At 51.3% G+C, this 24,691-nt stretch overlaps 1 protein-coding gene across 1 annotated transcript; it reads left to right on the top strand.

Annotated features, from left to right (window-relative positions):
- The first annotated feature begins 531 nt into the window (after window positions 1-531).
- Window positions 532-21,698, top strand: LOC139274669 (kelch-like protein 24). Its single transcript, XM_070891346.1, has 7 exons — window positions 532-601; window positions 9,492-10,398; window positions 13,160-13,344; window positions 14,619-14,737; window positions 19,681-19,869; window positions 20,918-21,106; window positions 21,507-21,698. Exons 2-7 carry the CDS (start codon window positions 9,527-9,529, stop codon window positions 21,696-21,698), a joined length of 1,746 nt encoding a protein of 581 aa, XP_070747447.1. The 5' UTR covers window positions 532-601; window positions 9,492-9,526.
- The last annotated feature ends 2,993 nt before the right edge of the window (window positions 21,699-24,691 follow it).

Below are 24,691 nucleotides of genomic sequence, written 5' to 3' on the forward strand. Positions count from 1 at the left end.
ATTGGATCAGCCATGATATTAAATGGCGGAGCAGGCTAGAGGAGCTGTATGGCCTATTTCTTATGTTCTTATGAGATGGAGCACACGGTGTCCACCGGTACGCTCGCGGCCTTCCGCAAGAGCTGGGCGCCGGAGAGACTGGAGTGCATCATCACCCCTGACAACCAAATTTAAAAAGTGATTTTTGTTTTGTTCCAAAGTTTAATTTGTTGGTTCTAATTATTATAATAATAAAGGGGGCACTTGAATTATAGTTTTGCACTAAAATAGTTGCAGAACTGTTGAAGGGGCCCTTGATTTAATGTTCCGCTAAAATATTTGCAGAAGTGTAGAGTTAGGATTGAGTTGGCCAGTCACGTAATGTTCACAAGACTCCAACCTCCCGGTCAGTTTTCCTGCTGCAGGAAATATTTTAACCACAAGACTAAAGTTAGTTCCAAGAAGGCGGGGTAAGGAGTGGGAGGAATCGGTGTCATCGACCCTGGTTATGTTTATAAACAGAACTGTGCTTGCAAGGAGCGAACATTTAAAAGGGTCGAGTCTGTGCAGAGAGAGAACGATATTCCACACAAAGCGCTTGCAGAGGACACTACCAGAGGAGGTAGGTAGGAGTTGAGACAATGGGGAGGGGAGAGAGGGATAGAAAAAACGGGTTTCAAAGCCCAGAAGGATATTTGCATTCCTCGTTTGTGTCAATTCCATCTTTTTTTTTCAATTTCAGTGTGTGTAAATTTCACCACGCTTTTTGTCAATCCTCTGGCTGCTCTCGAATCAAGCGATTCGACCGAAAAAAGGTTATTTTGAGTGTAATTCGCCACCTGCCTCCCCGTGTCAGTGGATTTTATTTACATTTGCTGCTTGCAGGGTCGAAAGAGACGCATTCATTTACAAATTTACAAATATCCAATTCCCATCCATAAATCGTCTTCCAAGCTGATAGTTTGGCAACTGCCAAGCGATCAGCCATTGAGCAGAAGTCTGTTTGTCAGAATGTCAATAATCTTAACGTGTCAACAGGCAGGATTTGTAAAGCGACCCCTGGAAATTTGCCTGGTCTTGTTTTTCGTGAGGTTGTGATTTGAGCTGTCCATCACGTTCGGTGCATTTTTGACATTTGCATCCTCATGAACCAGCAGCGAGTTGAGATCAGAGAAACGAAAGCTGTGTGTCCTGTGTGTGCGTGTGCTTCTGTTCAGTAGTAGGAGCATGTCCAGCCTCGGCTGCAAGCAGACAAAAGCACACACTTTTTGTTTTGCAAGGGATTCAGTTCTCCCTCCATGTCGCTCTGTCAGCCAGTCTCCTGAAACGGACTGGGAGCATGGTCCAGATAGATTCAATGGGCTCCCTCAGCAGAGAGGTCAATAACCAGGCGGGGGGGCATAGATTTAAAATAATTGGAAGAAGGATTAGAGAGGAGTTGAGGAGAACTTTCTTCACTCAGAGGCTGGTGGGGGTCTGGAACTCACTACCTGAAAGGGTGGTAGAGGCAGAAACCTTACCACATTTAAAAAGTACTTGGATGTGCACCTGAAGTGCCGTAACCTACAGGGCTACGGACCAAGAGCTGGAAAGTGGGATTAGGCTGGGTGGCCGGAGCAGATACGATGGGCCGAAATGGCCTCCTTCCGTGCTGTAAATTTCTGTGATTCTGTGAAATTGGGGGCAACACAGCTATGGGGGGAAAAATTCGGGTCGTTTACACCTTCCCGTGAGCGGCTGCAGTAAACAGTAGCACCCCATGCTGCCGGGCTGGCGATGATGACGTAATTTTTACCCTGCAGCGAAAATCGGGCAGCAGCAAACAAAAATGTCCGACTTACTGGTCACTGCGGATCACAGAAACATAGAAACATGGGAGCAGGAGTCGGCCATTCGGCCCCTCGAGCCTGCTCCACCAGAGGATGTGGTGTATTTGGACTTTCAAGAGGCTTTTGACAAGGTCCCACACAAGGGGTTGGTGTGCAAAATTAAAGCACATGGTATTGGGGGTAATGGACTGACGTGAATAGAGAACTGGTTGGCAGACAGGAAGCAGAGAGTCGGGCTAAATGGGTCCTTTTCAGAATGGCAGACAGTGACTAGTGGGGTGCCGCAGGGCTCAGTGCTGGGACCCCAGCTCTTTACAATATACATTAATGATTTGGATGAGGGAATTGAGTGTAATATCTCCAAGTTTGCAGATGCCACTAAGCTGGGTGGCGGTGTGAGCTGTGAGGAGGACGCTAAAAGGCTGCAGTGTGACTTGGACAGGTTAGGTGAGTGGGCAAACGCATGGCAGATGCAGTATAATGTGGATAAATGTGAGGTTATCCACTTTGGGGGCAAAAACACGAAGGCAGAATATTATCTGAATGGCGGCAGATTAGGAAAAGGGGAGTTGCAACGAGACCTGGGTGTCATGGTACATCAGTCATTGAAAGTTGGCATGCAGGTACAGCAGGCAGTGAAGAAGGCAAATGGTATGTTGGCCTTCTAGCTAGGGGATTTGACTATAGGAGCAGGGAGGTGTTACTGCAGTTGTACAGGGCCTTGGTGAGGCCTCACCTGGAATATTGTGTTCAGTTTTGGTCTCCTAATCTGAGTAAGGACGTTCTTGCTATTGAGGGAGTGCAGCGAAGGTTCACCAGACTGATTCGCGGGATGGCAGGACTGACATATGAGGAGCGGCTGGATTGACTGGGCCTGTATTCACTGGAGTTTAGAAGGATGAGAGGGGATCTCATAGAAACATAGAAAATTCTGATGGGACTGGACAGGTTAGATGCAGGAAGAATGTTCCCGATGTTGAGGAAGTCCGGAACCAGGGGTCACAGTCTAAGGATAAGGGGTAAGCCATTTAGGACTGAGATGAGGAGAAACGTCTTCACTCAGAGAGTTGTTAACCTGTGGAATTCACAAGCGCAGAGAGTTGTTGATGCCAGTTCATTGGATATATTCAAGAGGGAGTTAGATATGGCCCTTACGGCTAAAGGGATCAAGGAGTATGGAGAGAAAGCAGGAAAGGGGTACTGAGGGAATGATCAGCCATGATCTTATTGAATGGCTGTGCAGGCTCGAAGGCTGAATGGCCTACTCCTGCACTTATTTTCTATGTTTCTGTATTTCTATGTTTCAATATGATCATGGCCGATCCTCTATCTGAACATGCCCGGGATGCGGGGTCGGTGTTGCCATCTTGCAGCCCGGCGCTCCGCTTGTGTGTCGCTGCCGCTGCCCCACGGCTCCCCCTGGTGGTCCAGCGATTGGCCCCGTTTCCCGTAATCGGCGTTGGCCGCTCGGCCCCTCCCCCTTTTAATGGACGGGGGAGGGGGCCCTGTCCATCCGCCAGTGCTATGTGTCCCTCCGCCTAGCGCTGCAAACGTCGCGTGGCTTCGCGGCCCAGTCCCGCCCCCTCCCCAGCCCACCCCGAGAGGAAGCGGAGTGCGAGAGTTCGCACCGCAGTCCGTCCCGGGCGTGCTAAGCCCAATATCGTTCGCGGGGCGGGATTTCCGTGCCTGGTGCAGGAACTCTCGTCTCGCGGCTGTTGCTACCTAACATCGCCCCCCACTGAATCTTAACAGCAGCCCCCCGCCCCCGCCCCCTTCCCCCCCGGGGCCCCCTCCCCCCTGCGCCACCCCCGGCCCCCATCCCTAAACTGAAACCAAGCCTGGCACTGGCTGGAGCCCTTCCTGCTGATTGCAGTCCTCCCAACCCAAGAACAATGCTCCTTCTGTACAGCCATACTAAAATAGCTCTCTGTTGTCCTTGGCTAACCGTACTCTTGGTTGTGTTCCCAATTCGCGGACACTGGCATTCATTGTAGCAACAGTGGTGACACTCACGCGTGGCGTGTGCCTCTGTCTGTTGGAGCCAGTGGTGGCGGGGTGGGGGGTGGGGTGGGGGGGGGGCGGGGAGGTGTCGGGGAGACGGTCATGAGAGCACCACCCCAGCCCCGTCAGTTTAGTTGTCAGCCCTGGCTCAGTGGCTAGCACTCTCGCCTCTGAGTCAGAAGTTCGTGGATTCAGAGTCCCACGCCAGAGACTTGAATCACAGAACAGTTACAGCACGGAAGGAGGCCATTCGGCCCATCGAGCCCGTGCCGGCTCTCTGCAAGAGCACCTCAGCCAGTCCCACTCCCCCGCCCTTTCCCCGTAGCCCTGCAATTGTTTCCCTTCAGATACTTATCCAATTCCCTTTAGAAAGCCACGATTAAGTCTGCCTCCACCACCCTCTCAGGCAGCGCATTCCAGATCCTAACCACTCGCTGCGTAAAAAAGATTTTCCTCATGTCGCCCTTTGGTTCTTCTGCCGATCGCCTTAAATCTGTGTCCTCTGGTTCTCCACCCTTCCGCCAATGGGAACAGTCTCTCTCTATCTACTCTGTCTAGGCCCCTCATGATATTGAACACCTCGATCAAACCTCCTCTCAATCTTCTCCGATCTAAGGAGAGCAACCCCAGCTTCTCCAGTCTATCCACGTAACTGACGGCCCACATCCCTGGAATTATTCTCATGAATCTTTTCTGCGCCCTCTCTAAGGCCGTCCTAAAGTGCGGTGCCCAGAATTGGACACCATTGGTGCCGAACCAGAGTTTTATACAGGTTCATCATGACTTCCATGCTTTTGCACTCTATGCCTCTGTTTATCCCAGGATCCCGTGAGCTTTTTTAACCGCATACTCAACCCGTCCATCCACCTTCAACGAACTGTGCACATATACCCCCAGGTCTCTCTGTTCATGTACCCGCTTCAGGATTGTACCCTTTAGTTTATATTTACTCTCCTTATTCTTTCCACCAAAATGTATCACTTTGCACTTTTCTGCGCTAAATTACATTTGCTACGTGAGCATAAAATTCTAGGCTGACACTCCCAGTGCAGTACTGAGGGAGCACCGCACTGTCGGAGATGCAGTACTGAGGGAGCACTGCACTGTCCGAGGGGCAGTACTGAGGGAGCGCCACACTGTCCGAGGGGCAGTAATGAGGGAGCGCTGCACTGTCGGAGGGGCAGTACTGAGGGAGCGCTGCACTGTAAGAGGGGCAGTGCTGAGGGAGCGCTGCACTGTCGGAGGGACAGTACTGAGGGAGCGCTGCACTGTCGGAGGGGCAGTACTGAGGGAGTGCCTCACTGTCGGAGGGGCAGTACTGAGGGAGCGCCGCACTATCGGAGGGGCAGTACTGAGGGAGCGCCGCACTGTCGGAGGGGCAGTACTGAGGGAGCGCCGCACTGTCGGAAGGGCAGTAATGAGGGAGCGCCGCACTGATGGAGAGCCAGTACTGAGGGAGCACCGCACTGTTGGAGGGGCAGTACTGAGTGAGCGCCGCACTGTTGGAGGGGCAAAGGGTTTGATTAGGGCAGGGAAAATAGAGTACGAGAGGAAGCTTGCAGGGATCATTAAGACGGACTGCAAAAGCTTCTATAGATATGTAACGAGAAAAAGGTTAGTAAAGACAGACGTAGGTCCCCTGCAGTCAGAATTAGGGGAAGTCATAACGGGGAACAAAGAAATGGCAGACCAATTGAACAAGTACTTTGGTTCGGTATTCACTAAGGAGCTCACAAACAACCTTCCGGATATAAAAGGGGTCAGAGGGTCCAGTAAGAAGGAGGAACTGAGGGAAATACTTATTAGTCGGGAAATTGTGTTGGGGAAATTGATGGGATTGAAGGCCGATAAATCTCCAGGGCCTGATGGACTGCATCCCAGAGTACTTATGGAAATAGCGGATGCATTGACATTCATTTTCCAACATTCCATAGACTCTGGATCAGTTCCTATTGAGTGGAGGGTAGCCAATGTAACCCCACTTTTTAAAAAAGGAGGTAGAGAGAAATCAGGGAATTATAGACCGGTCAGACTGACATTGGTAGTGGGTAAAATGATGGAATCAATTATTAAGGATGTCATAGCAGTGCATTTGGAAAGAGGTGACATGATAGGTCCAAGTCAGCATGGATTTGTGAAAGGGAAATCATGCATGACAAATCTTCTGGAATTTTTTGAGGATGTTTCCAGTAGAGTGGACAAGAGAGAACCAGTTGATGTGGTGTATTTGGACTTTCAGAAGGCTTTCGACAAGGTCCCACATAAGAGATTAATGTGCAAAGTTAAAGCACATGGGATTACGGGTAGTGTGCTGACGTGGATTGAGAACTGGTTGGCAGACAGGAAGCAAAGAGTAGGAGTAAATGGGTACTTTTCAGAATGGCAGGCAGTGACTAGTGGGGTACTGCAAGGTTCTGTGCTGGGGCCCCAGCTGTTTACATTGTACATTAATCATTTAGACGAGGGGATTAAATGTAGTACCTCCAAATTTGCGGATGACATTAAGTTGGGTGGCAGTGTGAGCTGCGAGGAGGATGCTATGAGGCTGCAGAGTGATTTGGATAGGTTAGGTAAGTGGGCAAATGCATGGCAGATGAAGTATAATGTGGATAAATGTGAGGTTATCCACTTTGGTGGTAAAAACAGAGAGACAGACTATTATCTGAATGGTGACAGATTAGGAAAAGGGGAGGTGCAACGAGACCTGTGTGTCATTGCACATCAGTCATTGAAGGTTGGCATGCAGGTGCAGCAGGCGGTTAAGAAAGCAAATGGCATGTTGGTCTTCATAGCGAAGCGATTTGAGTACAGGGGCAGGGAGGTGTTACTACAGTTGTACAGGGCCCTGGTAAGGCCACACCTGGAGTATTGTGTACAGTTTTGGTCTCCTAACTTGAGGAAGGACATTCTTGCTATTGAGGGAATGCAGCGAAGGTTCATCAGACTGATTCCCGGGATGGTGGGACTGACATATCAAGAAAGACTGGATCAACTGGGCTTGTATTCACTGGAGTTCAGAAGAATGAGAGGGGATCTCATAAAATTCTGACGGGTTTAGACAGGTTAGATGCAGGAAGAATGTCCCCAATGTTGGGGAAGTCCAGAACCAGGGGTCACAGTCTAAGGATAAGGGGTAAGCCATTTAGGACCGAGATGAGGAGAAACTTCTTCACCCAGAGAGTGGTGAACCTGTGGAATTCTCTACCACAGAAAGTTGTTGAGGCCAATTCACTAAATATATTCAAAAAGGAGTTAGATGAAGTCCTTACTACTAGGGGGATCAAGGGGTATGGCGAGAAAGCAGGAATGGGGTACTGAAGTTGCATGTTCAGCCATGAACTCATTGAATGACGGTGCAGGCTCGAAGGGCCAAATGGCCTACTCCTGCACCTGTTTTCTATATTTCTATGTTTCTGTGTACCAAGGGAGCGCGGCACTGTCGGAGGGGCAGTACTGAGGGAGTGCTGCACTGTCAGAGGGCCAGCACTGAGGGAGTGCTGCACTGTCGGTGGTGCCGTCTTTTGGATGAGACGTTAAACCGAGGCCCCGTCTGCCCTCTCGGGTGGACGTAAAACATCCTGTGACATTATTTTGAAAAGAGCAGGGGCGTTCTCCCCGGTTTCCTGGGGCCAATATTTATCCCTCAATCAACATCACGGATTAAAGAAAAGATAGGAAGGACTTGCGCCTTTTCTAATCTTCAGCACATCCCAAAGCGACTTACAGCCAATGAACAGGTCATTTACAGTTGGTTGGATCTTGCGGTGTATAGCCTGGTTGCCCTGTGTGCCTACATAAACTAATGACAATTGTATAACTTTAAAGGGGATGCAGGAACACAGACCTGGGGTGTTTGTACACAAATCTTTGAAGGTGGTCAGACATGTTGAGAAGGCTGATTTAAAAAAAGCATGTGGGATCCTGGGCTTTATAAACAGAGGCACAGAGTACAAAAGCAAGGAAGTTATACTAAACCTTTCAAAAATACTGTTTAGACCGCAGCTGGAATACTGTGGCCAATTCTGGGCCCCACACTTTGGGAAGGCTGTTAAGGCCTTAGAGAGGGTGCAGAGGAACTTTACTCACGCGTTTCCAGGGATAAGGGTCTTCATTATGTGGGGGGACTAGAGAAGCTGGGGTTGTTCTCCTTAGAGCAGAGGGGCGATTTAATAGAGACATTCAAAATTATGAACAGTTACAATAGAGTAAATAAGAAGAAATTGTTTCCAGTGGCGGAAGGGTCAGTAACCTGAGGAAACACACTTCTCTTCTTTGAAATAGTGGCCCTGGGAACTTTTACGTCCACCTGAGAGAGCAGACGGGGCCTCAGTTTTAACGTCTCATCCGAAAGATGACACCTCTGACAGTGCAGCACTCCACTGGAGTGTCAGTCTAGATTTATGTGCTGAAGTGAGACTTGAAGCCACAACCTTATGACTCACAGGCGAGTGATCAGAAATAGCGCGTACAGTTTTCGTTTCCGTATTTAAGGAGGATTTACTTACTTTGGAGGAAGTTCACAGAAGGTTCACTCGGTTGATTCCGAGGATGAGGGGGTTGACTTATGAGGGAAAGGTTGAGGAGGTTGGGCCTCTACTCATTGGAATTCAGAAGAATGAGAGGTGATCTTATCGAAACGTATAAGATTATGAGGGAGCGTGACAAGGTGGATGCAGAGAGGATGTTTCCACTGATAGGGGAGACTAGAACTAGGGGGCATGATCTTAGAATAAGGGGTCGTCCATTTAAAACAGAGATGAGGAGAAATTTCTTCTCTCAGAGGGTTGTAAATCTGTGGAATTCACTGCCTCAGAGAGCTGTGGAAGCTGGGTCATTGAATAAATTTAAGACAGAGATGGACAGTTTCTTGACAGATAAGGGAATAAAGGGTTATATAGAGCGGGCAGGGAAGTGGAGCCGAGTCCATGATCAGATCAGCCATGATCTTATTAAATGGCGGAGCAGGCTCGAGGGGCCGTATAGAAACATAGAAAATAGGTGCAGGAGTAGGCCATTCGGCCCTTCGAGCCTGCACCACCATTCAATAAGATCATGGCTGATCATTCACCTCAGTACTCCTTTCCCGCTTTCTCTCCATACCCCTTGATCCCTTTAGCCGTAAGGGCCATATCTAACTCCCTCTTGAATATATCCGAGTATGGTCGACTCCTGCTCCTATTTCTTACGTTCTGTCCACTGAGCCACGGCTGATGCTGCAGAGCAAAGCAGAGAAGGTTAAGGGGAGATTTGATAGAGGCGTTCAAAATCATGAACAGTTAAGACAGAGTGAATAAGGAGACACTGTTTCCAGTGGCAGGAGGGTCGGTAACAGAGGGCACAGATTGAAGGTAATTGGCAAAAGGAAAACAGAGGCAACATGAGGAAGAAAAGATTTGCGCAGCGAGGTGTTGTGACCTGGAACGCGCTGCCTGAAAGGGAGCAGATTTAATAGTAACTTTCAGAAGTGAATTGTGTAAATATGTGAAGGGGGCAAATTTGCAGGGCTATGGGGAAAGGGGAGTGGGATTAATTGGATTGCTCTTTCACAGGCACGATGGGTCGAATGGCCTCCTTCCGTGTTCAATGGAAGGCACAGGAACACCTTTGTGGGGTTTAGCGAGAGTGGTATTACCCCCAGTGATCTGAGGAATTTCACTCACTGTTTATCTTTTGATTGTCCAGTGGTTTAACAAACGGAGGACCCCCGGTAATCGACGATGGGGTTTGGAAGCACAGTTCCCGAACGAGCGACAGGAGAAACACAATTAGCCACCGAGTCTTCCAGCACAGACCTTTTCCTGGTGACCAGCCACGCTGAAGATGTCTTGAACAATCTGAATGCATTCCGCCAGAACAGGCTCTTCACCGATGTCGTGCTCCGGATCGAGAGGCAGGAGTTCCATTGCCACCGAGCCACGCTCTCCGCTAACAGCGTGTACTTCAGGACCATGTTCAGCACTGACCTCAAGGAGAGCCAACAGGGCACCGTGGACATCAAAGAGATCTCGGCGGACACCATGGACTGCGTGTTGAACTACATGTACGGAGGCCGGGGTAATATCCGCGAGGACAACGTCCAGAGTCTGCTCGAGGCATCCGACCGCTTCCAGATTGCCGCGCTCCGGAGCGCGTGCGGCAGCTTCCTGGAGAAGCAGCTGGACCCATGCAACTGCCTGGGCTTCCTGAGCTTCGCCAACACCTTCTGCATTCCCGCCTTGTCCGAGAAGAGCCGGAGGCTGCTGCTCAAGGACTTCTCGGAGGTGATCCAGCACGAGGAGTTCTTGCAGCTGTCCAAGGGCGACCTGTGCGACCATCTGTCCAGCGACTTCCTGGCGGTGACCAAGGAGGAGACGGTCTTTGAAGCGGTGATGCAGTGGGTCCACCACGACGTGGCGGGCAGGAGAGCCGCGCTGAAGGAGCTGCTGGAGCGGGTCCGCATCCCCTTGCTGGATCGCATCTACTTCGTGGAGAAAGTGGAGACGGATGAGCTCATCCTGGGCTCCAAAGAGTGCTTGCCCCTGCTGCAAGAGGCGAGGAGATACCACATCTTTGGCAACGAGATCATGTCTCCACGGACAAGACCAAGGAAGTAAGTGGGAGCATTTTGTTGAACGCTTCAGCCGTGGCTCAGTGGGTAGTGCCCTCGCCTCGGAGTCAGGAGGTTGTGGGTTCACAGTCTCACTCCAGAGGCTTGAGCACACAAATCTAGACCTGACGCTCCCAGTGCAGTGCTGAGGGAGCACCGCACTGTGGGAGGGGCAGTACTGAGGGAGCGCCGCACTGTCGGGAGAGGCAGTACTGAGGGAGCGCCGCACTGTCGGGAGAGGCAGTACTGAGGGAGCGCCGTACTGTCGGAGGGGCAGTGCTGAGGGAGTGCCACACTGTCGGAGGGCCAGTACTGAGGGAGCGCCGCACTGTCGGAGGGGCAGTACTGAGGGAGCGCCGCACTGTCGGAGGGGCAGTACTGAGGGAGCGCCGCGCTGTCGGAGGGGCAGTACTGAGGGAGCGCCGCACCGTCGGAGGGGCAGTACTGAGGGAGCGCCGCACTGTCGGAGGGGCAGTACTGAGGGAGCGCCGCACTGTCGGAGGGGCAGTACTGAGGGAGTGCCGCACTGTTGGAGGTGCCGTCTTTCAGATGAGATGTTCTCTCAGCTGGGCTTAAAAGATCCCACGGCATCACTTTGAAGAAGAGCAGGGCAATTCTCCCCGGTGTCCTGGGGCCAATATTTATCCCTCAACAAACATAACTAAAAAAACAGATTATCTGGTCATCATCACATTGCTGTTTGTGGGAGCTTGCTGTGTGCAAATTGGCTGCCGCGTTTCCCACATTACAACAGTGACAACACTTCGTCTGTGTATTATTGGCTGTAAAGCGCTTTGCGACATCCTTAGGGCAGGAAAGTCGCGATGTAAAGGCAAGTATTTCGTTAACTCTGGCTCCTCTGTTGGCTCTGTTGACAGCCGAGTGTGGCACGGATTCGGACCTGGAAGGCCTCTCATTTGAGACTGTGCAGGCTGGCCCTCCTGAGCTAGCAATGGCAATATGGGCTGGGCTTACCCAGTGAACGTGTGCCTGGATAAAATTGGATTTGACTGGGGGAGGAGGCACCCAGACGACATGCACTGTCACACCTGAAGTGTCAGCATTCAGTCCGGGTGCTGCCCCTCGGGGAGGATATATTGTCATCGTGGGGGCGGGGGAGCAGGGTTAACGGGTTAAATTATGGGAACAGGTTGCACAGACTGTGTATCTCCTGGAGTGTAGAAGATGAATCAGTAATCTGATAGAGGTGTCAAAGATGACTTCTGTGGAGCAAAAACACCAGTGAAGAGCTGTTGGGCCAAATGGCCTGTTTCTGAGCTGTAACAGCTATGTAAAGATGATTAAAATATTCGATAAGTTAGACAGAAAGAAGCTATTTCCTCTGGCGGGTGGGGGGAGTCCAGAACGAGGGGGGCATAACCTTAAAATTAGAGCCCGGTCGTTCAGGGTGATGTCAGGGAGCACTTCTTCACACAAAGGGTGCTGGGAATCTGGAACTCTCTCTCCCCCCAAAAAGCTACTGAGGCCGGGAGGGTCAATTGAACATGTCAACACTGAGACCGATCGATTTTTGTTGAGTATTAAGGGATACGGAACCAAGGCGGGTAGCTGGAGTTAAGATACAGATGGGCCACGATCTCATTGAATGGCAGGACAGGCTCGAGGGGCTGAATGGCCTCCTCCTGCTCCTATGTTCCTAGGATGGACCAGTTTACAGCCAGCCTGGGCTTGTGGGCTTGAGGGAGCACAGGAACACCTTTAGCTGGAGTACTGCACAGTGTGTTACGGGGTACAGTGCTCCTGTTCCCATTACACGGAGCAACAGAGTTACAACAACAACTTGTATTTATATAGCGCCTTTAACGTAGTGAAATGTCCCAAGGCGCTTCACAGGAGTGTTATGCGACACAAATTTGACACCGAGCGCATAAGTAGAAATTAGCGCAGGTGAAGAGGTAGGTTTTAAGGAGCGTCTTGAAGGAGGAAAGAGAGGTAGAGAGGCGGAGAGATTTCGGGAGAAAGTATCACAGCTTGGGGCCCCGGCAGCTGAAGGCACGGCCACCGATGGTTGAGCGATTATAATCAGGGATGCTCAAGAGGGCAGAGTTAGAGGAGCGCAGACATCTCGGGAGGGGGGGGTGGCGGGGGTTGTGGGGCTGGAGGAGATTACAGAGATAGGGAGGGGGTGAGGGCCATGGAGGGATTTGTAAACTAGGGTGAGAATTTTGAAATCGAGGCGTTGCTTAACCGGGAGCCAATGTAGGTCAGCGAGCACAGGGGGTGATGTGTGAGCGGGACTTGGTGCGAGTTAGGACACGGGGCAGTGAGCACAGGGGGTGATGGGTAAGCGGGACTCGGTGCGAGTTAGGACACGGGTCAGCGAGCACAGGGGGTGATGGGTAAGCGGGACTCGGTGCGAGTTAGGACACGGGGCAGTGAGCACAGGGGGTGATGGGTGAGTGGGATTGGGTGTGAGTTAGGACACGGGGCAGTGAGCACAGGGGGTGATGGGTGAGCGGGACCCGGTGCGAGTTAGGACATGGGCTGCCGAGTTTTGGATCACCTCGAGTTTACGTCGGGTAGAATGTGGGAGGCCAGCCAGGAGTGCGTTGGAATAGTCAAGTCTGGAGGTAACAAAGGCACAGATGAGGACTTCAGCAGCGGATGAGCTGAGGCAAGGGGCGGAGACGGGCAATGTTACGGAGGTTGGAAATAGATGGTCTTAGTTACGCTGCGGCTATGCGGTCGGGAAGCAATGCCACGGGCGATCCAACCTAACTGCCGGCACTTCTCCTTGGCTCAGGTTCGCCAACGTCGCGGAGGTGATCGTTGTGGTGGGAGGCTGTGACCAGAAGGGTCACTTACCACTACCGTACACCGAGCAGTACAACCCAGCCACCGGCGAATGGACGCAGCTGACCAAGATACCAGACTACTCCAAGTCCGAGTTCGCCGTCTGTGCTCTGAAGAACGACATCTTCCTCGCAGGTCAGCCACAGGCACCTCGGGGACGTTGAGTGTTTGCGCGGGAATAGGCGCGTGCATGTCCGCGCGCAAATGTAAATGTGTGGGATCAGCTATTCATCATCATCATAGGCAGTCCCTCGAAACGAGGATGCCTGTGCGTGGATTTTATTAACGTGGGGTGACCGTTGCACACCAGCCACCACACGGGGCTCGACAGAGCTAGGCCTTGGTCCAGTGGCAAGGGTTAACCAGGACGACTGGAGACCAGCTCTGCTGCACAGACCTAGTGCGCGTACACATATCGCAGTGTGGGCTGGGCCCGTGCTGCCCCTGGGCCCCTCGCCTCTTCTGGGCTCCGAACTCACGCCTCTCCTGGGCCCCCGATCACATCTCTCTACCATCTCGCCGCTCCTTCGCCCCGACCTCGCCGCTCCTGCTGTACCTGCCCCGCGCTCCAATCACCGACCTGGACCTTGATGAGGTCACTCTTTGCCGCCGTCGCCCTCCTGCACCAGCTCGCGCTCTACCTTGCCGTGGTACGCCTCCACGCTGTCCATGGCCGCCGCTTGCCGCTCCTTTTATGGCCCCGACCTGCCGCCAATGTCTCTCGCAGGTTTTATACTTATTGGGAAAGGATGAGCAGGCTGGGTCTCTCTCCTCTTGGAAAAAAAAGAAGTCTGAGGGGTGACCTAATAGAGGTCTTTAAAATCATGAAAAGTGTTTGATAGAGTAGTTTGATAGAGCATAACTAAAGGCCATCAATATAAGATAGTCACCAATGGGGAATTCAGAAGAAACTTCTTTACCCAGAGAGTGATGGAGAATGTGGAACTCACTACCACAGGGAGGGGTTGAGGCGAATAGTATAGATACATTTAAGGGGAGGATGACAAGCATTTGTGGGAGAAGGGAATAGAGGGTTATGCTGATAGGGTTAGATGAGGAAAGACGGGAGGAGGCTCGAGTGGAGCATAAACGCCGGCATGGACGGGTTGGGCCGAATGGCCTGTTTCTGTGCTGTATATCCTGTGCAATCCTATGTAATATGTCAGTGTGTGTGCATTGTGAATGTGTGAGTGCGTGTGTGAGTGTGTGTGCATTTGTGAATGTGTGAGAGCGAGTGTGTGCTTGAATGTGCATTCCCTTGTAGAACTAGTTAACCAGTTCTCTCTGGTTATATTTATAAACAAAGCGTGTAGACTTCCACTCTAATGACCAGATAGGATGCAATGCTATTCTTAAAGGCACATTTCCGAAATGTTGGACTTGTAATAAATCTGCTTTTTCTTTTTCAGGTGGGCACCTGTACAGTCATGACGTGTGGATGTATAATTCACAGCTCAATGTCTGGGTCAGAGTGGCTTCTTTGAATAAAGGACGATGGAGGCACAGACTGGTAGCACTGCATGGCAAGGTAGGCACTGGGTAGACCCATCATATTGTTCGTAGTAATGGCCTGGACCATTGGCAGTAGTTCCGCTTCTGGACCCCAGGAGCAGGAGGAGGCCATTCAGCCCCTTGAGCCTGCCCCACCAGTCAATCAGAACATGACTGGTCTGTTAACTCCAATTAATCAGACCATGACTGGTCTGTTAACTCCACTCCATTTACCTGCCTTTGCTCCATCTCTCTCGATCCCTTTGCCCAACAAAAATCGATCAATAACAAAAGCAAAATACTGCGGATACTGGAAATCTGAAATAAAAACAGAAACTGTTCAGAGAGATTTGTGCAAGAAACACAGAAAGCTAGCATGCAGGTACAGCAAGCAATACGGAAGGCAAATGGCATGTTGGCCTTTATTGCAAGGGGTTGAAGTATAAGAGTAAGGAACATAAGAACATAAGAAATAGGAGTAGGTCATACGGCTCCTCGAGCCTGCTCCACCATTTAATATGATCATGGCTGATCTGATCATGGACTCAGCTCCACTTCCCTGCCCGTTCCCCATAACCCCTTATTCCCTTATCGTTTAAGAAACTGTCTATTTCTGTCTTAAATCTATTCATTGACCCAGCCTCCACAGCTCTCTGAGGCAGTGAATTCCACAGATTTACAACCCTCTGAGAGAAGAAATTCCTCCTCATCTCAGTTTTAAATGGGCGGCCCCTTATTCTAAGACAGTGCCCCTTAGTTCTAGTCTCCCCCATCAGTGGAAACATCCTCTCTGCATCCACCTTGTCAAGCCCCCTCATAATCTTATACATCTCGATAAGATCACCTCCCATTCTTCTGAATTCCAATGAGTAGAGGTCCAACCTACTCAACCTTTCCTCATAAATCAACCCCCTCATCCCCGGAATCAACCGAGTGAACTTTCTCTGAACTGCCTCCAAAGCAAGTATATCCTTTAGTAAATATGGAAACCAAAACTGCACGCAGTATTCCAGGTGTGGCCTCACCAATACCTTATATAGCTGCAGTAAGACTTCCCTGCTTTTATACTCCATCTCCTTTGCAATAAAGGCCAAGACACCATTGGCCTTCCTGATCACTTGCTGTACCTGCATACTATCCTATTGTGTTTCATGACAAGTACCCCCAGGTCCCGCTGTACTGCGGCACTTTGCAATCTTTCTCTATTTAAATAATAATTTTCTCTTTGATTTTTTTTCTGCCAATGTGCATGACCTCAATTTCCAACATTATACTCCATCTGCTACAATTGTACAGGACCTTGGTGGGACCACACCTGGAGTACTGGGCACAGTTTGGGTCTCCTTATCTAAGAAAGAATATACTTGCCTTGGAGGCAGTGCGACAAAAGTTCACTAGATTGATTCCTGGGATGCGAGGGCTGTCCTATGAGCAGAGGTTGAGTAGATTCGGATATTCTCTGGCGTTTAGAAGAACGAGAGGTGATCTCATTGAAACATACAAGATTCTGAGGGGGATTGACAGGGTAGATGCAGGGAGGATGTTTCCCCCCGGGCTGGAGAGCCGAGAACTAGGGGTCACAGTCTCAGGATAAGGGGTCGGCCATTTAGGACTGAGATGAGAAGGAATTTCTTCACTCAGAGGGTGGTGAATCTTTGGAATTCTCTGCCCCAGAGGGCTGTGGATGCTGATCTCTAAATATATTCAAGGCTGAGATCGCTAGATTTCTGGAGTCTAGGGGTGTTATGTTTAGAAGAACTCCACAAGACTGAATACTGTAAGCTTAAACTGATCTGACCTTAGTCTCTTTAATACAACTCCAGAGTGCAAAGCAGCAGGGCAGACAACCTTTTATACTCCCCTACACGAGGTGTGCAGGTGACCCTTGGGCTTCCAACAGTTGCGCCCTCTGGTGGCAAGTCTTACACAGTTATAATATTTACATACATAACAAGGGGAATCAAGGGACATGGAGATCGGCGGGAAAGTGGAGTTGAGATCGAAGATCAGCCATGATCTTATTGAATGGCGGAACAGGCTTGAGAGGCTGTATGGCTTCCTCCTGCTCCTAATTCTTATGTTCTTATGTTGAAAGCTCCAATTAACCACCCAGCATCCACAGCCTTTTTGGGGGGAGATTTCCAGATTCCTACTACTCTTTGTGTGAAGAAGTGCTTCCTGAGTTCCCTCCAAAACGGTCTGGCTCTAATTTTAAGATGATGTCCCCTCGTTCTTGATCTGCAGATTGTGGTTTGAGCCCCAGGTCAAGGGCCTTGAATCACAATCTGGGCTGAGAGCATGCATCAGTCAGCTCAAGGCCCCATTTACCCGTCTCGGGTTGGTATTCATAATCCCAGGGCACTACTCGAAGGAGAGCAGGGAGGCACTCTGGACCAGTCTGTTCCGCATTCTCCGGACCCTTGCTTCTGCATTTGGCTGAATTTGCTGGTGAAACTAGTGTAATCCTAAACTGACATACCGCAGTTTGTTTTATGTTGTGGGTGCTGTAAAACCGCGGCACAGAATCGGCACGAGGCAAAATAGAAGCATATGGGTTAAATGGACCACAGTGAGGACGATAGTTGCACAGACTGGGCATGTACTCACTTGCGTTTAGAAGATTAAGGGGTGATCTTGACGAGGTATTTAAGCTGAATAAATGATTTGTTAGAGTAGATCGAGAGAACCTATTCCCTCTGGTGGGGGAGTCCAGAACAAGGGGGACATCACCTTAAAATTAGAGCCTGGCCATTCAGGGGTGATGTCAGGGAGCACTTCTTCACACAAAGGGTGCTGGGAATCTGGAACTCTCTCCCCCAAAAAGGCTGTAGAGTCCAGAGGTCAATTGAAAATTTCAAAACAGCTTGATCCACTGAGATTTCCTGCATTTTCTGTGTGTATATATTGACAGCACCGACCACACTCGACCAGCTCCGCTGGGCGGGCCACATTGTCCGCATGCCAGACACGAGACTCCCAAAGCAAGCGCTCTACTCGGAACTCCTTCACGGCAAGCGAGCCCCAGGCGGGCAGAGGAAACGTTTCAGGGACACCCTCAAAGCCTCCCTGATAAAGTGCGACATCCCCACCGACACCTGGGAGTCCCCTGGCCAAAGACCGCCCTAAGTGGAGGAAGTGCATCCGGGAGGGCGCTGAGCACCTCGAGTCTCGTCGCCGAGAGCGTGCAGAAAGCAAGCGCAGGCAGCGGAAGGTGCATGCGGCAAACCAGACTCCCCACCCACCCTTTCCTTCAACCACTGACTGTCCCACCTGTGACAGGGACTGTGGTTCTCGTATTGGACTGTTCAGCCACCTAAGGACTCATTTTAAGAGTGAAAGCAAGTCTTCCTCGATTGCAAGGGACTACTGCTGATGATGATGATTGATAGAGCTTTGTTGGGTATTAAGGGTTGCACAACCCAGGCAGTAGATGGGGTTAAGATACCAAACAGCCATGGTCTCATTGAATGGCAGAACAGGCTCGAGGGGCTGAATGGTGCACTCCTACAATCCCGATTGGCTGAGGGTGGATGATGTCATGGTAATTGGGGGTATATAAAGAACCGCCTTAATGAGAGCAGGAAAGTCCAGGAGCAAAGAACAGAGAGTTTCAACCCTTGGCCGCCTCCACTCCAAAGGGTTGAGGGTAATATCTATTTTTGTACTTTTTTTTCATTCATTCACGGGATGTGGGCGTCGCTGGCAAGGCCGGCATTTATTGCCCATCCCTAATTGCCCCTTGAGAAGGTGGTGGTGAGCCGCCTTCTTGAACCGCTGCAGTCCGTGTGGTGAAGGTGCTCCCACAGTGCTGTTAGGGAGGGAGTCCCAGGATTGTGACCCAGCGACGATGAAGGGATGGCGATATTTTCATAGGCAGTCCCTCGAAATCGAGGAAGACTTGCTTCCGCTCTAAAAATGAGTTCTCAGCTGACTACAGTCCAATACGGGAATTACAGTCTCTGTCACAGGTAGGACAGACAGTGGTTGGAGGAAAGGGTGGGTGGGGAGTCTGGTTTGCCGCACGCTCCTTCCGCTGCCTGCGCTTGATTTCTGCATGCTCTCGGCGACGAGACTCGAGATGCTCGATGAAGGAACGGCCGATATATTTCCAAGTCGGGATGGTGTGTGACTTGGAGGGGAACGTGGAGGTGGTGGTGTTCCCATGCGCCTGCTGCCCTTGTCCTTCTAGGCGGTAGAGGTCGCGGGTTTGGGAGGTGCTGCCGCAGAAGCCTTGGCGAGTTGCTGCAGTGCATCTTGTAGATGGTGCACACTGCAGCCACGGTGCGCCGGTGGTGGAGGGAGTGAGTGTTTAAAGTGGTGGATTGGGATGATTGTATGAGTTGCCTTCTCGAACAGGTCTGCACTAGCTGAGCTTGAATTCGAAGACTGTGTCTTGTTGGCCCAAGGCTTCGGACGGGGAGCAGATCCATCATCATCATCATCATAGGCAGTCCCTCGGAATCAAGAAAGACTTGTTTCCACTCTTAATCATCATTATCATCATAGGCAGCCCATGAGTCCTTAGGTGGCTGAACAGTCCAATACGAGAGCCACAGTCCCTGTCACAGGTGGGACAGACAGTGGTTGAGGGAAAGGGTGGGTGGGGAGTCTGGTTTGCCACACGCTCCTTCCGCTGCCTGCGCTTGTTTTCTGCGCGGTCTTGGCGACGAGACTCGAGGTGCTCAGCGCCCTCCCTGATGCACTTCCTCCACTTAGGGCAAACTGGTCTTTGGCCAGGGGCTCCCAGGTGTCGGTGGGGATGTTGCACTTTATCAGGGAGGCTTTGAGGGTGTCCTTGTAACGTTTCCTCTGCCCACTTTTGGCTCGTTTGCCGTGAAGGAGCTCCAAGTGGAGCGCTTGCTTTGGGAGTCTCGTGTCTGGCATGTGGACGATGTGGCCCTGCCCAGCAGAGCTGATCGAGTGTGGTCAGGCAGGTCCTGTCTAAACACTGACTGATTGCTGCTCTCTTTGATTTGGCAGCTGTACGCAGTGGGTGGCTTCAATGGGTTCAGCCGGATGTCCAGCGTGGAGTGCTACGACCCGTACTTGAACTGCTGGTCTTTCACCGCCCCGCTATTGGACGCCGTGAGTTCGGCCGCCGTCGTTGCCTGTTCAAACAAGCTCTACGTGATCGGTGGGGCGCTCAGCGATCAACTGAACTCCAGCAAGGTGAGGCACCAACTTTTCCCTTTCTCCCCTGAAGGCTCAGAGGTTCAGGCTATCTCGCTCGTGCGTCTAGAAAGAAAGAAAGACTCGCATTTATATAGCGCCTTTCATGACCACCGGACGTCTCAAAGATCTTTACAGCCAGTGAATTACTTTTGGAGTGCAGTCACTGTTATAATGTGGGAAACGCAGCAGCCAATGTGCGCACAGCAAGCTCCCACAAACAGAAATGTGATAATGACCCAGATAATCTGTTTTTAAGTGCTGTTAATTGAGGGATGAATATTGGCCCCAGGACACCGGGGTAACTCCACTGCTCTTCTTCGAAATAGGGCCATGGGACCATTTACGTCCACTTGAGAGAGCAGACGGGGCCCCTGTTTAACGTCGCATCAGAAAGGCGGCAACTCCGACAGTGCAGCATCCCTTAGCACTGCCCCTCCGACAGTGCGCCGCTCCCTCAGTACAGCCCCTCCGACAGTGCGGCGCTCCCTCAGTACAGCCCCTCCGACAGTGCGCCGCTCCCTCAGTACTACCCCTCCGACAGTGCGGTGCTCCCTCAGTACTACCCCTCCGACAGTGCGGCGCTCCCTCAGTACTGCCCCTCCGACAGTGCGGCGCTCCCTCAGTACTGCCCCTCCGACAGTGCGGCGCTCCCTCAGTACTGCCCCTCCGACAGTGCGGCGCTCCCTCAGTACTGCCCCTCCGACAGTGCGGCGCTCCCTCAGTACAGCCCCTCCGACAGTGCGGCGCTCCCTCAGCACTGCGCTGGGAGTGTCAGCCTCGATTTTTGAGATCTAGCTCCTGGAGTGGGAGTTGAACCCACAACCTTCTGACTTGGAGGCGAGAGTGCTGCCCACTGAGCCTCGGCTGAAGAGCCTTGGGACGTTTTGCTCCGTGAAAGGCGCTACATAAATGCAAGATTTTGCTGTTGTAGTCCTGAAGCTCCGGCCATTGCGAGTGTGGGGCAGGCTTGACGGAGCAGCGGATCTTTTCCTGCCCGCGGCTTTTCATATGTACACATCTAAGAGGGCATGTTCCTTTATTGCAGGTTCAGTGTTACGATCCAGTGACAGAGGAATGGAGGTTTGCAGGCACCACTCCGTTTGCTCAACGTTGCCTCAGTGCAGGGACTCTGAACGGTACCATCTACATTATGGGAGGACTCATGGAGAGCATGTATAAATACGACCCAACGAAAGACTACTGGACCGTGATGACCAATACTCCAGGACCTCTGGTAAGATTCTCAGGGCGGCTCGACAGGGTAGATGCAGAGAGGATGTTTCCCCTCGTTGGGGCAATCTAGAACTAGGGAGCATAGTTTCAGAATAAGGGTGGCCCATTTAAAACTGAGATGAGAAGGAATTTCTTCTCAGAGGGTTGTAAATCTGTGGAATTCTCTGCCCCAGAGAGCTGTGGAGGCTGGGTCATTGAATATATTTAAGGCGGAGATCGACAGATTTTTGAGCGATTAAGGGAGTAAAGGGTTCTGGAGAGCGGGCGGGGAAGTGGAGCTGAGTCCATGATCAGATCAGCCATGATCGTATTAAATGGCGGAGCAGGCTCGAGGGGCCGAATGGCCGACTCCTGCTCCTATTTCTTAGTTATTAAATAGTAATCTCCACTTTTATCTGCAGGAGAACTGCGGGCTGACAGTATGCAGTGGAATCATTTACATCCTGGGCGGGAAAGATAACACAGCGGAAGGCACAGATGGAGTGTTCAGCATCGACCCCTCCTCGAACAAGCTGAGCCGAGTTGCCACAATGCCACGCTGCGCCAGTTACCACGGCTGTGTCACCATTCACCAGCGGGTGAGAAGACAATGAGCGGGCACATTTGCGGCACGCAGACTGTACATTGCTTTATTTATACCGGACACTTGACGTTGGATGTAATACCGACGCGCCAAATGTCTTTTTCTTTACCTTCTGCTCCATGCAAAGTCGCCAGGGGCAGGAGCAAGGAAAGAGTTGGGTTGTCTTGTCTGCAATGGAAAATGTGACTGTACGAGTGAGTAACTAATTATGTATTGATCTTCTGTCCCACCACTGACAGGTACTGACCCAAACACTTCCTCCTGTACCATCACTGGTGGTTACTGCCCCACCCGTGACAGAGACAGCAATTCCCGTGTTGGACTGTTCAGTCGCCTGAGAACTCAATATTTGAGCGGAAGCAAGTCTTCCTCGATTCCGAGAGACCGCCTATGATGATGAGGTTTCTAACCCATGGAAATCCCTTGTTCCATCATCATCAGCATAGACAGTTCTCAGGTGACTGAACAGTCCAATACAGGAATTACAGTCTCTGTCACAGGTGGGACAGACAGTGGTTGGAGGAAAGGGTGGGTGGGGAGTCTGGTTTGCCGCACGCTCCTTCCGTTGCCTGCGCTTGCTTTCTGCATGCTCTCGGCGACGAGACTCGAGGTGCTCAGCGCCCTCCCGGATGCTCTTCCTCCACTTCGGGCGGTCTCTGGCCAGGGTCTCCCAGGTGTCGGTGGGGATGTTGCACTTTATCAGGGAGGCTTTGAGGGTGTCCTCGTAACGTTTCCTCTGCCCACCTGGGGCTCGCTTGTCGTGTAGGAGTTCCAAGTAGAGCGCTTGCTTTGGGAGTCTCGTGTCAGGCTTGCAGACAATGTGGCCCGCCCAGCGGAGCTGGTCGAGTGTGGTCAGTGCTTCGACGCTGGGGATGTTGGCCTGGTCAGGGACGCTAACGTTGGTGCGTCTGTCCTCCCAGGGGATTTGCAGGATCTTGCGGAGGCAGCGCTGGTGGTCTCTAACCCATAAGGTTCCCCGTCTCATCATTGACAGGCACTTACCCTAAGAGTTACCGAATCCTTTAATGATGTAAAGCCTTAGCTCTGGAGCAATGAGTTACAATGTTCCCTTGCGTTACTTGTCCATATTATCACGAGCTGTTTTCACTCGGTGTTGCCATTAGATTCTGTTTTGGGAATTTCTAGAAATGGCCAATAATGGAGCATAATTAATGGGTGTCGAGAACACAAAATCTTGGTTACGTGATGTGAACAAAATCCACCTCTGTTGATGAATTATTCCTCATTAGCTCCATCTAAAGCAGTGCTGTACTGATGGAAATTAGCCCTGTTCTTGCCCTCAGGAAGAGTATAAAATGAGAATAAAAGGGCTCACAAAGTTACGCTTTGAAATTATGGTGTGGGCATATTTATATTTGAACCTTTGTCACACTTTCCTAAACTTCATTTGACCGATATCTCAATGGAGCTTGTTTACACCCATAGTTTCATGGTCTTAAATCTTCAAGTGGTGGGTGCGTTTACATAGTCTGTTCATTCATGCACTGCGTATGAATCCAACCCAGAGTGTTTGGATTAAAGACTTCCCTGTCTTGGCTGTCCAGGTCCTACATGCAATGGGTTTGGTCTCAATCACATACCCAACCAGTGTAGTTCCCAGAACTGCCTTCAGATTGGACCCAAATCTCCAAGTCAGGATGGTGTGTGACTGGGAGGGGAACGTGGAGGTGGTGGTGTTCCCATGCACCTGCTGCCCTTGTCCTTCTAGGTTTGGGAGGTCGCGGGTTTGGGAGGTGCTGCCGAAGAAGCCTTGGCGAGTTGCTGCAGTGCATCTTGTAGATGGTGCACACTGCAGCCACGGGTGCGCCAGTGGTGGAGGGAGTGAGTGTTGAAGGTGGTGGGTAGCGTGCCGATCAAGCGGGCTGCTTTGCCCAGGATGGTGTTGAGTTTCTTGCAGGAGACATGCCAGTTCAACAATCCAAATACCAGCCCCTGACTTCAGGCACCCACCGTTACACGTTGAAATCCTAGTGTGAATCGTGATGTCACATGATCACCCTCCCATCAACTCCCCCTCCCCGCTCTGCATACAAGACCAAGTGAAGAGTTTGGAATTGATTGCAACAACTAACCTGCTCCAGATAAAGGCAAAACGCTCTTCAAGGCAAGGGCTCCTGCCTCACTAACATACTATGTATTGCAGAAATATATATCATTATTAAAACTGTGAATGATGTCTTTAAATGGAACGTTAGATGTGAATATCCCATTAATACCTCATTTCTAACGAATACTGTAATGTGAACCTTGTATATATTTTTTTTAGGATGACATCTGGCTCTGCTTTCCAGCACTCTTGCCCCCAGCTCTCCACCTGCCCTCCCCCCCCCCCCCCCCCGCATTGATTCCCTGACACTTGTGTCACTGGGAAATCTACGCAAAGAGTTGAGGGCTTCAGCAGTGGGCTCCATAGGAAAACTGTGATTGAAAGGCTGCATTGGAGGGAGCAGCGTGTGGCGGCCCGCCCCAGAAATCGAAGCAGTCCCGGCCTGCAACACCATCAGCAGGCCGGGGCCCGCAGAGGGAGCAGCGCGCGGCGGTATACCGCTGCAGGAGGGCGGCGGCTGCGAAGCCAGGTCGCTGATTGCAGTGCGGGCAGGCACAGCAGGAGGGGCGAAGGAGCAAGAGTCTGTAGAGGGAAGTGACCGGGGGGCCCAGGGGAGGCGTGAGTTCGGGTCTCAGAAGAGGCGAGGGCCCCAGGGGCAGCACGGGCCCAGCCCACACTGTGCGATATGTGCGCGCACTAGGTCCGTGCAGCAGAGCTGGTCTCCAGTTGTCTTGGGTTAACCCTTGCCACTGGACCAAGACCTAGCTCTGTCAAGCCCGTGTGGTGGCTGGTGTGCAACGGTCACCCCATGTTAAAAAAAAATCCACGCACAGGCATCTTCCACCCTTCAGGATGTAGTTCGGGATCTGGAATATCAGGTCCTTCATTGAATCACCTGTGAACTCATCCCTTTTTGGCGTGGAAACAAGTCATCC

The sequence above is a fragment of the Pristiophorus japonicus genome, chromosome 10 (assembly GCF_044704955.1).
Source record: "Pristiophorus japonicus isolate sPriJap1 chromosome 10, sPriJap1.hap1, whole genome shotgun sequence".
Lineage (NCBI taxonomy): Eukaryota > Metazoa > Chordata > Chondrichthyes > Pristiophoridae > Pristiophorus > Pristiophorus japonicus.